This window comes from Archocentrus centrarchus, chromosome 15, assembly GCF_007364275.1.
Source record: "Archocentrus centrarchus isolate MPI-CPG fArcCen1 chromosome 15, fArcCen1, whole genome shotgun sequence".
NCBI lineage: Eukaryota > Metazoa > Chordata > Actinopteri > Cichliformes > Cichlidae > Archocentrus > Archocentrus centrarchus.
In genome coordinates, this window is record NC_044360.1 from 4,396,351 (window position 1) to 4,408,730 (window position 12,380).

Sequence of the window (12,380 nt, forward strand, 5' to 3'; positions counted from 1 at the left end):
CTTTAGCTTCATGTTGTCTGGCGAATTCTTAAAGGAGTCGGGGAAAGGGTCTTTTTCACTTGAGCTTGTGATTTCAGCCCTTTTAAATTCTTGGCTCTGGCCCACTTGAGATCAAATCGAGGTGTCCTGTGCTGCGAACCAAATTGACACGGCTGATAAAAAAAAAATAAAATTCCAACATGGCAAATAGCGAGTCTTCAGATTAGTGGGTTATGTCACCGTGGCCATTTCTGTTTTTCCTACATGCATCTATAGTTAAAAATTTTGCACTGAGTGCAGTAAAACCCGGGCTTTTACATTTTTATGACAAAGTCACGAGGTTAGAAGTACATGTGGAGGAGTACATGTGCCATAGCTGTGTCTGGGTGAGCTCACAATGGTGCTTCCAAGCACAAGAGGGGGATTATGAGCCAGTTTGTGTATAATGTGAACACTGTTCAGCTCTGCCACACACTGCTGCGATGACATGCTACGGCACTTACTCACTGTAGCGCTTTGTGTTTTCTAATAGCTAACTGGGAAACAACAGCACACCCACAGTGTCAAAGATCCATTATTGACTAGGCCATGCACCGTGCTTCGGGAAAGCTCTGTGTATTATAAGCAAACCTCAATTACGTCACACCGTCTGTATAAACCTCTCCCACTCACCTGCAGTCTCAACAGACTTCCTGGTAGTTCTCAGTGCACGTTCCCAAAACTATGGCTTTGTGGACCACCAGCAGGGATTACATGTGAGATCTTTTGACTCCCTCACTGATAACTGTTTTCCTCTTCTATTAAAGCAACTTGATCATTAAGTACAGGGAGTCCTGTGAACTGTTTACTCTGATAACCTGCTGATGCTGATTATGTGAGATAATGCTTATCGCAGCTCCACACAACCTGAGCCTGAGAGATCTAAGTAGTTCAAAGGATGCACAGACATGTCACTGCACAGACACAGTGTCAAGATCCTGTTTTGTATCCACACACATATCTGTTCCACAACAGCAGACACACCAGAAGGTCATGGAGCCAATGAAGTCATAACAGTATGAAGTCTGACCAATTTGCAAACTGAATGCACTGCCCACAATGACTGTTATGCACGTCCTTTACCCAGTGCAGCACTGTGATTATATTCATGTCTTCAAGTCTTCATCGGTTGTGTATATTTCTGTGTACTTCCATGTGTGTGCCTTTGTTCTGACCTGCAGCAGCTCCTCCTGGTCATCGCTAACCTCCAACGCTACAGTGACCGAAGCGAAGGGACGACTGGCCATCTGCTGCCGCTCTCTCATCAGCTGCTGCAGAGCGAGACAGGAAAAAAGGAAGGGAGTTTTAAATTTGGCATCTTATTTTTATGCATTTATTTCTTTCAGATTATCGTGTCTGAACTCAAACACAAGTTGGTATTCTTGTAGACTGGATTTGTCCTTGAGCAGCTCTATAGGGAACAGCTGGAGGTTAAGTGGTTTGGTCAAGGGCATCTTAACAGTACTGACTAAATGAGATTAAAGTGTTTCCCAATTTCTCAATTGCCAAAACAAAAAAAACAACAGCCTTGGATATGTCAGGGTTGTTTGGGGAAAGCACATGTGTTAACAAAGAGAAGTAACGGGGTTAAAGAGTCAGAAACAAAAGGAAACCACTGGAAAAAGATGAGTGCATGAGAGAAAGAAGGAAAGAAGTAGATAGATGAAGAAAAAATGAGGGGGAAGATTAGGAAAATATAGGTTTAGGAGGGATGGGGGAAAATAAGGGGCAGAGATCAAAGTAGAATACTTGCTAGATACTCAGTAGGAAGGCAAAGAGGAGTGGGGGAAAGCAGCTGGTGGGGGAACAGAGGGAGTCAGAGGGGAGGAGGAGGAGGGCAGGCAAACTTCATTAATGAGGAAATGTCAGATGAACAAAGGCAGACAGCGAGGCCTTCATCAGCATGAGGTCCAAACACTGACCGAAAACACAAAAAACAGATACAGTACAGCATTTAAATGAAGAATGGGGGAAAAAAAAACAGAAACAGAAAAAACACTCCCACACAAAGCAAAACAAAGACACACAACAACAACAATAAAGCTAAGAAGTGCATGTATACCTGAAAAATTGTGGAAAAAAATCACAGCAGCATGCTCGCTGCACCCTCATCTCCACTCTCCATCATTAGCCTGGTTTCCCAGCTCATTCCAAATCGATACAGACATGTTAATGGGGGTTTGTTTCTACATTTAGCTTGAGGTTAGCCACCTGTTTCACACACAGAAAAACTAATTTCTAGCCGATTATGTGCCAGGTAGTAATCATCAGTATGTCTCTGGTTGTTTCGATGGAAATGCTGCCTGATGCAGGCCCCGCCACACTACACCCGTGATGGGAAGACAGAGGGGGGGATCTGGGCTGCAGGTTGTGATCCTAATAGGAATAATCTGAACATTGAAGTACTTTTGACTTAGTGTGGTGATTGCAAAAGCACTCACAGTAAAGTGAAGCGAGGATCAAATAAGAAAAAGAAAAAACAAATCTAATATGAGGATGTGGGCAAGTGGGTGAAAACTTATGACCCGTGCTCTAAGTCTTCCTGTACACAAGCACACAATACAAGAGAGGATAATCAAAAGAAGGGGAAGCACTGCAAGATGTTGGAGAATATTTTGAAATTGGAAGCGACAGAACTAATGAAAGAAGCCAAAGAGCACAACAGGGCATTAAGGAAGAAATATAACAAGAAAAGACAACTAAACGACAGGAAGGCAACACAAAGACAAAGGAAAGAGAAAGAAATCAAAGGTGGAAAAAACAAAAGCAAACCCCTCCTAAATGTCAGTGGCTTCCACACTCTGTTACTCCTCCCTAAACCGAAGCGCCTCTGCTGCTGTGTCCTCTGCTGTTGCTGAGAAAAGGCTGCACACTGACATTAACTAGCTGTCAGGTGTTGTGCTAGCGTGCCGCCGGCTGCTCGATTGCCAGTGTCAGCCTCTTTAAGCATGAATGAATACTACACCTGTAGCTACATCAGCGCAGTCAGGTGCTCCGGCGGCGGCAAGCGCCGTGCTAGCTCACTGCCGTGCCAGCTCACTGCCGTGCCGGCTAATGTGATGTCTTCCCTTGTTAGCTGTCACCAGAGTGGGAATGCTGCTCATATTGATAGTGAGCACTTGCTAGCATCACTGTTAGCCTCCTGCTGATGTCAGTTTAGATTTGTAAAAGGTTAGGTGTGTGGGTGTGTGTGAGACAGGAAGGGTGTCTGTGTAGATGAGGTAACAGATCCCCTTGAAGCATTTTAAAACCTTTGTAAGTGCATCATGATTTGTTACACTGCTTTAAATTTAGGGTAAGAGGCAGAAAATAAAGACACCGGTGAAAATACTGGAAATTAGGGGTCCAGGAGTGCATCTGTTAGACACAGGCTGTGATCAGGACCAGAATACTGTATATGAACCCTTTGAAAAATTAATCAGATGAATCTCTTTCACTCACACATAGGTAACAATTAAGAATCTAAAGGTCACTGTAAATGTTCCAGTTCACACTGCTTGGAGTAACTGTGGAGCTACGTGAGTGACGGTGCTTTTAGTAGGTACAGTATATGGGGATATATAAGCAGGTCTGGCTGCTTAGTAAGTAATGACGCATCAACCTTATTTCTGGCTTCCAGCATCCGTTGTGTTTCAGTGCTGCACTCCCTTCTTTTTTAACCCTAAAAATACTTTTCAGTAGTCATTGCTTTGACTATTCATAACACTATTCATACCCAATCCAGTTCTAAGTAAAGCTTCTAAAACCTCACAGTGTAACCTATACTGCTTCAAAAAAGAGGAATCGCTGTCTGGCCAATTAGGTTGTCGGTGTGGTGAATTAGGATGGTGACTTTTTGGTGGCAAATTACAAACCACACAGCAGCAGGCGATGGGGCACCTCAGACACTCTCTTGGCTGCAGTCTTGTTTATTTTCAGTGTCTTATTATACTTGAAGTACTTGCAGGTGCCGTACCTCACTGACTGACCCTCAGCATCTACTTTTGTTTAGAATAATTTATTCATCCAGAAAACAGCCTAGCAATGCCTTTGGCTGATGGTGACAGATGGTTACTGAACACCTGACATGGAGCTTGTTCATCCAGGCTTCAACTGTATATCTCTCACTCATAGTCTGAGTTGGGCCTAGGTAGCCAGGGTGGGGGCTAGTGGATGCAGGCCCTGGCTGGGAACCCCTGACCTATTGTTCCAAAGACGGTAGTGTTGCCGCTGCACTATCTAGCTGCTATCCTCTTTTCATGAAGGTTATGGCTGTTTGTAAAACCAGAGTTTGGAGCACTTTTTGCTCCTCAGTTGGGCCTCTGTGCAGGTATTGGAGAATTTGGACCTGGAAATTACTAATAAAGTCAGCCTTAACAACTGTTTGTGCAAGTTTTAAAAATTAAAGCTGTTTGGTTTAGTTTAGAGAAGGATTATGTTCAAAGAAAAGGTGTGAAGGAGACATCAGACCATTGAACACAGTCTCTTCCCTGAGAGGTTTTACCACAGCACGGTAGCTGAGCTGTTTATACACCATTTGCGTGCAGCCACGTGTGAGTTTGTGTCATACGAGGTGTTCTCTCAGCTCTTTATTCCCTAAAGCTGTTGCTCCTCTGTTAGTGAGATTAGACAAACTGGTCAAGGTGAGCCGGGTCACATCTGCGTGTGTGTGCACTGCAACCTGATAAATGAGTCTAGACAGTGGAATTATATTTAGACATAAAAAGTGGGAGTAATATTCAGCACTGGGTCTATTGAATATGCACGTGTGTACTGCATGTACATAGTGACTCCTAACTTCTTTATACATACATAGACATATACATACAAATAAAAAAAAAATGGAAATATTAGTTTTGGTCAGAAAGACCACTTGTGTGTGCCTGAACGTGTGTTGTGAATTTAATGCCCTCTTTGACAAGTCCTTGAGTGGGCAACAAGGACAAGACAGCGGCCATCTTCTCCGTCTGCCTGTCGGACTGTAAATCAGCCATAAAACGGCTAATTAACTCTGCTGCGCTGTAAACAAGCAGCGCCACACTACACACCACCGAGATGACAAAAGAGGGCGGAGAGTCGAGAAGGAGCTACGTGTGTATGTGTTTATGTTAAAGTTAGAAATACCATCCAATTTTCCCGTAAGGACATTGGCCAGATACCTAAAATTCAAACTAAACCACAGGAAGGCAGAAAGTTAATATCTGCTGTGAGCACTTCTCCATGTTTTTGCTCCATGTTGAATATGTTTGTGTTTCTTTAGCCACGAGGGTTGGCACGAAATCCAAACATTTACTCATCCATCCATACAACCATCTCAGCTGGACAGACTGACGCATAAACAGCCAAGGGAAAAATGAGAGTGCTTCAACAATGAAGCCAATCACATGCTGAATTATGTTTCACAGAACACCGCTCAACCACAGTAGCACCTGCGAGCTCAAATTGTCGGTCCTGTTAGATTGGAAATATCTGTGTAATGTGATGTTTTTTGATTTCAGATCTACTCCTGTCTAATGATGGGTTTCATAGCACCGCAAATGCCCCTCTTCTACTACGGCTGCAATTAAACTTCACATCAGCTCTGAGGGCGCAGCTATAGAAAGGTCAGTAAACCCATCCATGTATATGGGCTTTTGCATGATTGTAGAGCACCATGTATTCAGTATTCAGTAGTGCCTTACTGCAGGCATTACAAAAATAACATTTTGGTATGTCGATACCAAAATATGTGCAAAAGAGACGCGGAAATCACTTTAGTTTCTCGGCACATCAAAGTGAAATGAATGCGACCGATTGAACAGGTATTCTTGGTGTGTGCTGTGTGTTCTCCCAGAGTTAACCCTGAAGTTACCTGGACAAGCCAAAATCCTGCTTTGTAGTAGAGGCCCCAGGAGCGACTGAAAACACACAAGGGTAGACAATCTGACAATTTAACAAGGAAAAAAGGGAAGATGGGACTAAAAACAGTGAGAACCGACTGGGGGACAACAAACAGGTGAGGAATGAGACACAGGTGAAAGTAATTGAGGAGAACAGGAAGCTAAACAAACAGGAAACTGACTTTCATAATAAAACAGTAAAACAACAGACTAAGACAGACCTAAATAAAGACACTAAACAAGAAGTCAAGTTCACAGTGGGAGGCACAAACAGGAGACTACTACTAAGAATAAGACATAAACCAAAACTAAGACTGTGACCGTAGTATCTAAGGCAAACAGCAACCAGAAGATCAGTGATATAATCAAGGAAATAAAAACAATCAAATGCTTGAACAAAAAAACCTGAACAGAAACTCAGACCAGAACTAAAGGCTCCAGGAGTGTAAATGGAAATCGAAAAACTCAAACAATAAACAAAAACTGAACCACAGTGAAACCAACCAGAACTCTCCTGATAATGAGCAAGGATACAAACACAAAGGAACAAACCACCAGGGACCATGACAAGGTCAGAGATTTTCTTTTAAAGCAGAGAAGTCACCCCGAAGATCGCAGGTTTAAGGCATGTATTGGGTTCACGTTTCAGACCCAGATGGTACATACATCAGTCATATACAGATTTGGTTTCTAGGTATATAAATGGGCAGCATAGTAGCTTGGTGGTTAGTGCTGTTGCTTCACAACAAGAGGGCCCTGGGTTCAAACACATTTCTATGTGGAGTTTGCATGTTTTCCCTGTACTTGTGCAGGTTTTCTCCAGGAGCTCTGGTTTCTCCTGCCATTGGAAAAACACCAGCATGCCAAACTACTCTTGTAAAAGAGATTCTTGTAAGGTTAATAAATCTATCTGGAAGAAGCTTGCACAGTTGATGCCCGTGTAGAAAAGTGGTTGGTTCAACGAATCAGCCTTGCATACAACTCCTGATGATGACAGTGAATGGTTAATTCAGGTATGAGGACTCTAGACTCTTGCAAAGACATTAAGAGTGGAGGGTACAGTAGCAGCGGATTAAACCCCATGGTGTATAGATGAATCATTAGCAATGTGGCCACAGGTAATTTAAAGTGTTGATGCCAGTGTTAAATGTGCACATCTGTTAAAAATGAAGCCTTACTGATAGAACAGAGCAGAATAGCAAAGCAAAGGAAAAGAAAGGAAAAACAAAGTAGGGTGACACAGCTGAATTTAATTTAAGGTTACTACAGTCCATCTTTAACCTAACTACATGGTTTAATCAATTCCACAGAAGGCTGCAGGTTTAGTTGTGATTAATGCATTAATCAGAGATACAAAAGAAACCACCTCTTCTGGACGGGGCTTAATAACTCTTACAGACTACTCCCAGTGCAAAGAGAGATTCACATTGTTGCAAGGTATGCTTCAAAAGTAGTGTTAAAGGTAATGACAATGTTTAACACTGTCCCTGAATAAGCACCAGTTTAAATTGTAAAATAAAAAACTTGTGGTTCCTATAATGGCTGCTGCTGAAAATTGATTTTTTTAAAGAGATTGGTGCAAAATGTTCAAATCAAATATTTCCACAGGCCTTGTTGAAACTGATGTTACAGAGTCTTGCAGTGTCCCATAAAGAGTCTAATATAGTTCTCTTGAAAGAGTGTCTACTGGATGCCTCAAAAGTAAATGCAAATGCGTGAAGGAGCAGATGAAAAGGGTGACTGTGACAGTACATTTTATGGTTCAGTTAAGTTTTAATGTAAAATCTGGTCAAGCAATATGTGATTTTGTAAAATAAAGACTTATTTTTTGTCAGTAGAGCAGGAGAAGCCTATTCATCTGTTAGACGTGACAAATTACAATCTCAGCTTTGGAATCTTTTGGGGGGAAAATTACAATAGGAACAAAAGTTGGTTATCAGTCCCTAGCTAAAGAAACAGGAGTCATCTGAAATTGATTTTTTCCCCCTTTGAATATAAGCCGAGATTAAGAGAGTGATATGATTTTTATGGTAGTTACATCACTACTCTGGCTTTGATCTGGGTTTTGGCCTCTTTGTGTCATTACCTTGCCCACCGTTAGGTAGAGGGGGGTTATGTTTGTTTTTTATTGTTGTTTTTTTTAGGTGGGTGGGTGGGAGGATCTAGATCACGATCTGGATCCAGGAAATTTTAAAGGATTCTTTACCAATTGTGAGATAGCAACAATATTCACATATTTAAGGATTACTTAAATGTTTACAAACATTACGTTTCCATTAGTATCTACTCAGTGTGGCTCCGCTCGACTCGGCATGGTTTGTAGCCATTTCCATTAGTACCTGGTACCAGGTCCTTTTTTAGCACCCACTCAGCCGGGGTTCCAAGCGATTTGAGGCGATCCGAAAATGTGACGTCGAAGAACAGCATGGCACTGATTGGCCAGGGAGTATCGTCACTAACTGAGTCATTAGAGTGACTCCTTCAACAGAATCAACTGCGCCATTTTTAAACCTCGACAGCAAGAAACTGGAGGCATGCAAACCAACACCGTGGTCGAATGAGGAGGTGCAGACATTTCTGTGCTTGGTGGGAGATGAGATGAGAAATGAGAAAGTTTATCACGAGGTCTCCGAGCTAATTGCTGCTCACGGGTACCATCGAACAACACAGCAGTGTAGACAAAAGCTAACACACTTTGAGTCGCATAAAAGTTACGTCACGAGACTTCTGCCTGTGTTGCTATATCGACTCCACCCACACTGAGGTGGTCTCCAATTGTAATGGAAAAAAATGAAACTGTGGCAAGTTGTGCCGTGGCGAGTCGACCTGCGTTGAGTAGGTACTAATGCATTACTGTCACTGAAGATACAGTAACTCCTGAAATAAGATCATTTTCTATCTACAATCTTGCAAAATACAATTAACTAAAATGGCATTGAAATGGAAGCTTTTAAACCATTAAACTAAACAAAACTTTCATTCAAAGAAAACTTGACCTCAAAGACCAAGTAGCTGCCATGGGTGCAGGTTGGAAACAGATTTGTCTTTAGCTGTTGATCTCATACTCTTAAGACTCTGTCTACCCACAGGCTAACCAACATCGATAAGTCTCCTTCTTTAGGCTGACGGCTCACTTTGCCTCCTGTGTTCAAAATCTGGGTCTGAGATTACTGCAACGACCTCAGCAACGGAAGTGCAGAACATGTTCCAGACCAAAATAACTTAGATTAATAAACAAGTACAACAGGGTAGATGGAAAAAATGTATTTGGGATGAACTGTCCCTTTAACGGTGCTAACTGACTGGGGACTGTAGATGCTGCCTTTTTTGCTGCTAACATGATGCTTACACGTCAAGGTTTATGTCAAAAAGGTGCACCCAAATTAGTGAATGTGATCCCAAGATAGATGATCTCATTCTACACCAAAAGCAAAATCCAATTCAGAAACACTTTCATTCATAATACGTAGACTTTTAAATATGCTAAGACACATGGATGCTTTCAGAAAAGGAAATAGAGAAACAAGAAATACAAGGAGATACACATAGTATCTTATTCTCACAGCAAAGCTTTGTTGGAGCACCATAATAGGCATCTGGACAAATAACACACACACATATATTCATAAAGCCATGATTGATAGTGATAAGTATTCAATTAGTCCTTCATTATGTGGCTTTGGAGCTCAGTGCTGTGACTGGAGACAGATAGGATTTTCAGCTTTGCCTCTTAGCATAAAGTATGATATTAGCTATTGAGAGAAGAATGAATCCGTACAAACATAATGTCCACAGAGATGCCGCTGGACTGATTGTTTGATACAATGCAGTTGCTTTACAAAGGACGCACACATGGGTGCACACTCATGGATTTACATCATAAAAACACTTGGCAAAAAAAAAAAGCCAAATTTGTCTGATGGATGTGTGCAGAGAAACAGGTGTGAGTAAAGAAAGACTGATTTACACTGGGAATCACACACACACCCACACACTTCCATGCCTCTTGAATTTGTATGCCAGTGGGGCCACAATCGAGAGGCGATAACAAATCTCATTTCCGCCATGTTTGCCAAGTTTCCAGACAGCATTTGTCTCCTGGCTGAATGTGGTGAGTGGGATCTGAGTAGAGTAAACAAGGGCACAGATATCCTCGTCTGATAGAATCCACCACTCTATACCGGCTTCCAACACACCATCTCCAGGACTGGACAAAACACTTCTTTTTCAGAGCTGGCTGCAAGACAAGCCTTTGGGTTGTAGCTGAACAAATGCCTGAAGTCGTGTGAGGGGCTCACGGCATTTGCAGATTCTACTGAAGACATAAAGTCGTGCTAGAATTTGAGAGGCAATAAACAAAACACTCTTGTAGGAGTCCTGCAGGAACGAGTCCTCTAACCTGGAAATTCGGTAGATGTTGTTTCCTTCATCTCAGTGTCCGTGACTTTTCATTAGATACCTGAAATTAGGTTAAGCCTTCCACATTTTCAGCTTTTGTTTTGCAAACTTCAAAAATACCAACTTGCTAATTATTAATTACTAAATACATTACTCATCAAAAGTAGTGCAAAACATGGCTATCAAAAGTCTGTATGTATTACACCTATAGGATATACCACTGTTCACTTACTGACTGCTCCTTTAAGGTTTTAGCACAACAAGTGATTGCAGAGGTTCTTCTGCGCTGCAAGATTTAAAAGATTTAAAATGAGGGCAGACCTTCTTGAGGGTAAAAGACAACTAAAAATGTAAAGTTGCATCTTAAACTTCATTCTGGTCCGAACAGTGGCCTGAAAACCTGCCCCAACAGATGGAGGCAGTATGTTGTAGGCTAGAGCCAGACGATCTGATTGCAGCAGAATATCTCTGACACACATCCTGGCACAGTGGTAGAATTAATCCCCATTGATTTCAAGAGCTAATTAGAGAGGGCCAGAGAGACAAAAAGAGACAGAAACGGCTTATAGATCGCATGGCTTGTAGCTGTTACTGTGAACAAGGCAGACACACTCTTGTATTATGACCACTAAGTCCTATTCACAGCTAACTGTCAGTTACTGCGAAGCTTTTGACTGGAGGGAGAAAGAGAAAAGGCCGCACACAGACACAAATAGAGAAATAGCATGAGAAAAAAAATTACCGGGTATGTAACGAAACTGAGCGATATGTATACACAAACAGCTTGAAAGGACTAAACATAAAAAAGATGATATACTGTAGGTGCATCGAAATAGGGAAGAAGGGAAAAAATAAGCTGATGACATGTCTCTTCTTCTCCACCCCTCTGTTCACCCCTCTATTCCTCAAACATAGTGACTACAGTGTTAAACAGTGCGGTGACCTGGTCCACTAAATCACCCCCCAGCTGACAGACAGAGGGAGGGAGACATAAAGACAGAGCGGGCAAGCAGTAGACAGGGCTGGAACGAAAGAAAAGTGGGCAGTTTTCAGAGGTCATCCATTACATCCTATCACATTAGCCTTCATCATTGGCCTGCTCAGACAGCCATCATCCATCCCCATTCTCCACAGGCCAGCACACACGTACACACATATTTTAAGAGAATGAAAGCCCACTGAAGAGAAGTAGGCTGCATGTGTCTGCGTCTCTAGCCCGTCTCGCCAGCCCATTTTGTAACACATCTGACAAAAATCCAGCAGCTGGTGTTAATCTGATATACCTGGAACATATAACTTTCGAGTTTAACTCAGAAGTTTTGCAAACTGACACAACTGTGTGCGTGTGTGTGTGCGTACCATATATTATTCATTATTCATCTCACAGATACGAACAAGCAAAATCTTTTCAGTGTGGAGATTTGTTTTAACCAAAATCACAATCTTTTCCAGAACCTAACCAAGTTGTTTTGATTGCCTGATGCTAGAGCGACACAAGAGCAAACAGAGGTTGGAGACCCTGGCACGACCAAATATTGCAACAAACTTGCAAGGAGACCAGGTCTGTGATAACTCGCAGTCAGTTGCTGTCTTCAAAGCAACTTTGTTGTGTCGAGAGGGTGACAAAATGGCAACAGGATGGAGTCTGTGTGCCATAAGTGTCCTATATAAATATCAGCTGAATGGGGTTAAGTTGGCAATTACAAGCAATCTGATTGTGATGATATGAAATTGGGAAAAATCTTAAATCTGTCACCGATTCTGTTCATAATTTTTATGGACAGAATTTCTAGGCGTAGCCAGGTGGCGGAAGGCTTCTTCCTTGGTGGCCTCAGAGTCTCATCTCTGCTTTTTGCAGATGATGCGGTTCTGTTGGCTTCATCAGGGGGGGGCCTCCAGCTCGCAGTGGAACGGTTCGCAGCCGAGTGTGAAGCGGCTGGCATGAGAATCAGCACCTCTAAGTCTGAGGCCATGGTCCTCAGCCGGAAAAGGGTGGAGTGCCATCTCCGGCTCAGGAACGAGTTCTTGCCTCAAGTGGAGGAGTTCAAGTATCTCGGGGTCTTGTTCACGAGTGATGGGAGAAGGGAACGGGAGATCGACAGGCGG

The 12,380-nt window shown here is 42.4% G+C and overlaps 1 protein-coding gene across 1 annotated transcript in view; it reads right to left on the bottom strand.

Moving 5' to 3' along the window:
- The window catches only part of atrnl1a (attractin-like 1a), a 325,565-nt gene that overhangs the window by 56,963 nt on the left and 256,222 nt on the right, over positions 1-12,380 (bottom strand). Inside the window, exon 28 of the mRNA XM_030748010.1 lies at positions 1,194-1,289. Coding sequence (XP_030603870.1) covers positions 1,194-1,289 — 96 coding nt within the window. The remainder of the gene's footprint in view (positions 1-1,193; positions 1,290-12,380) is intronic.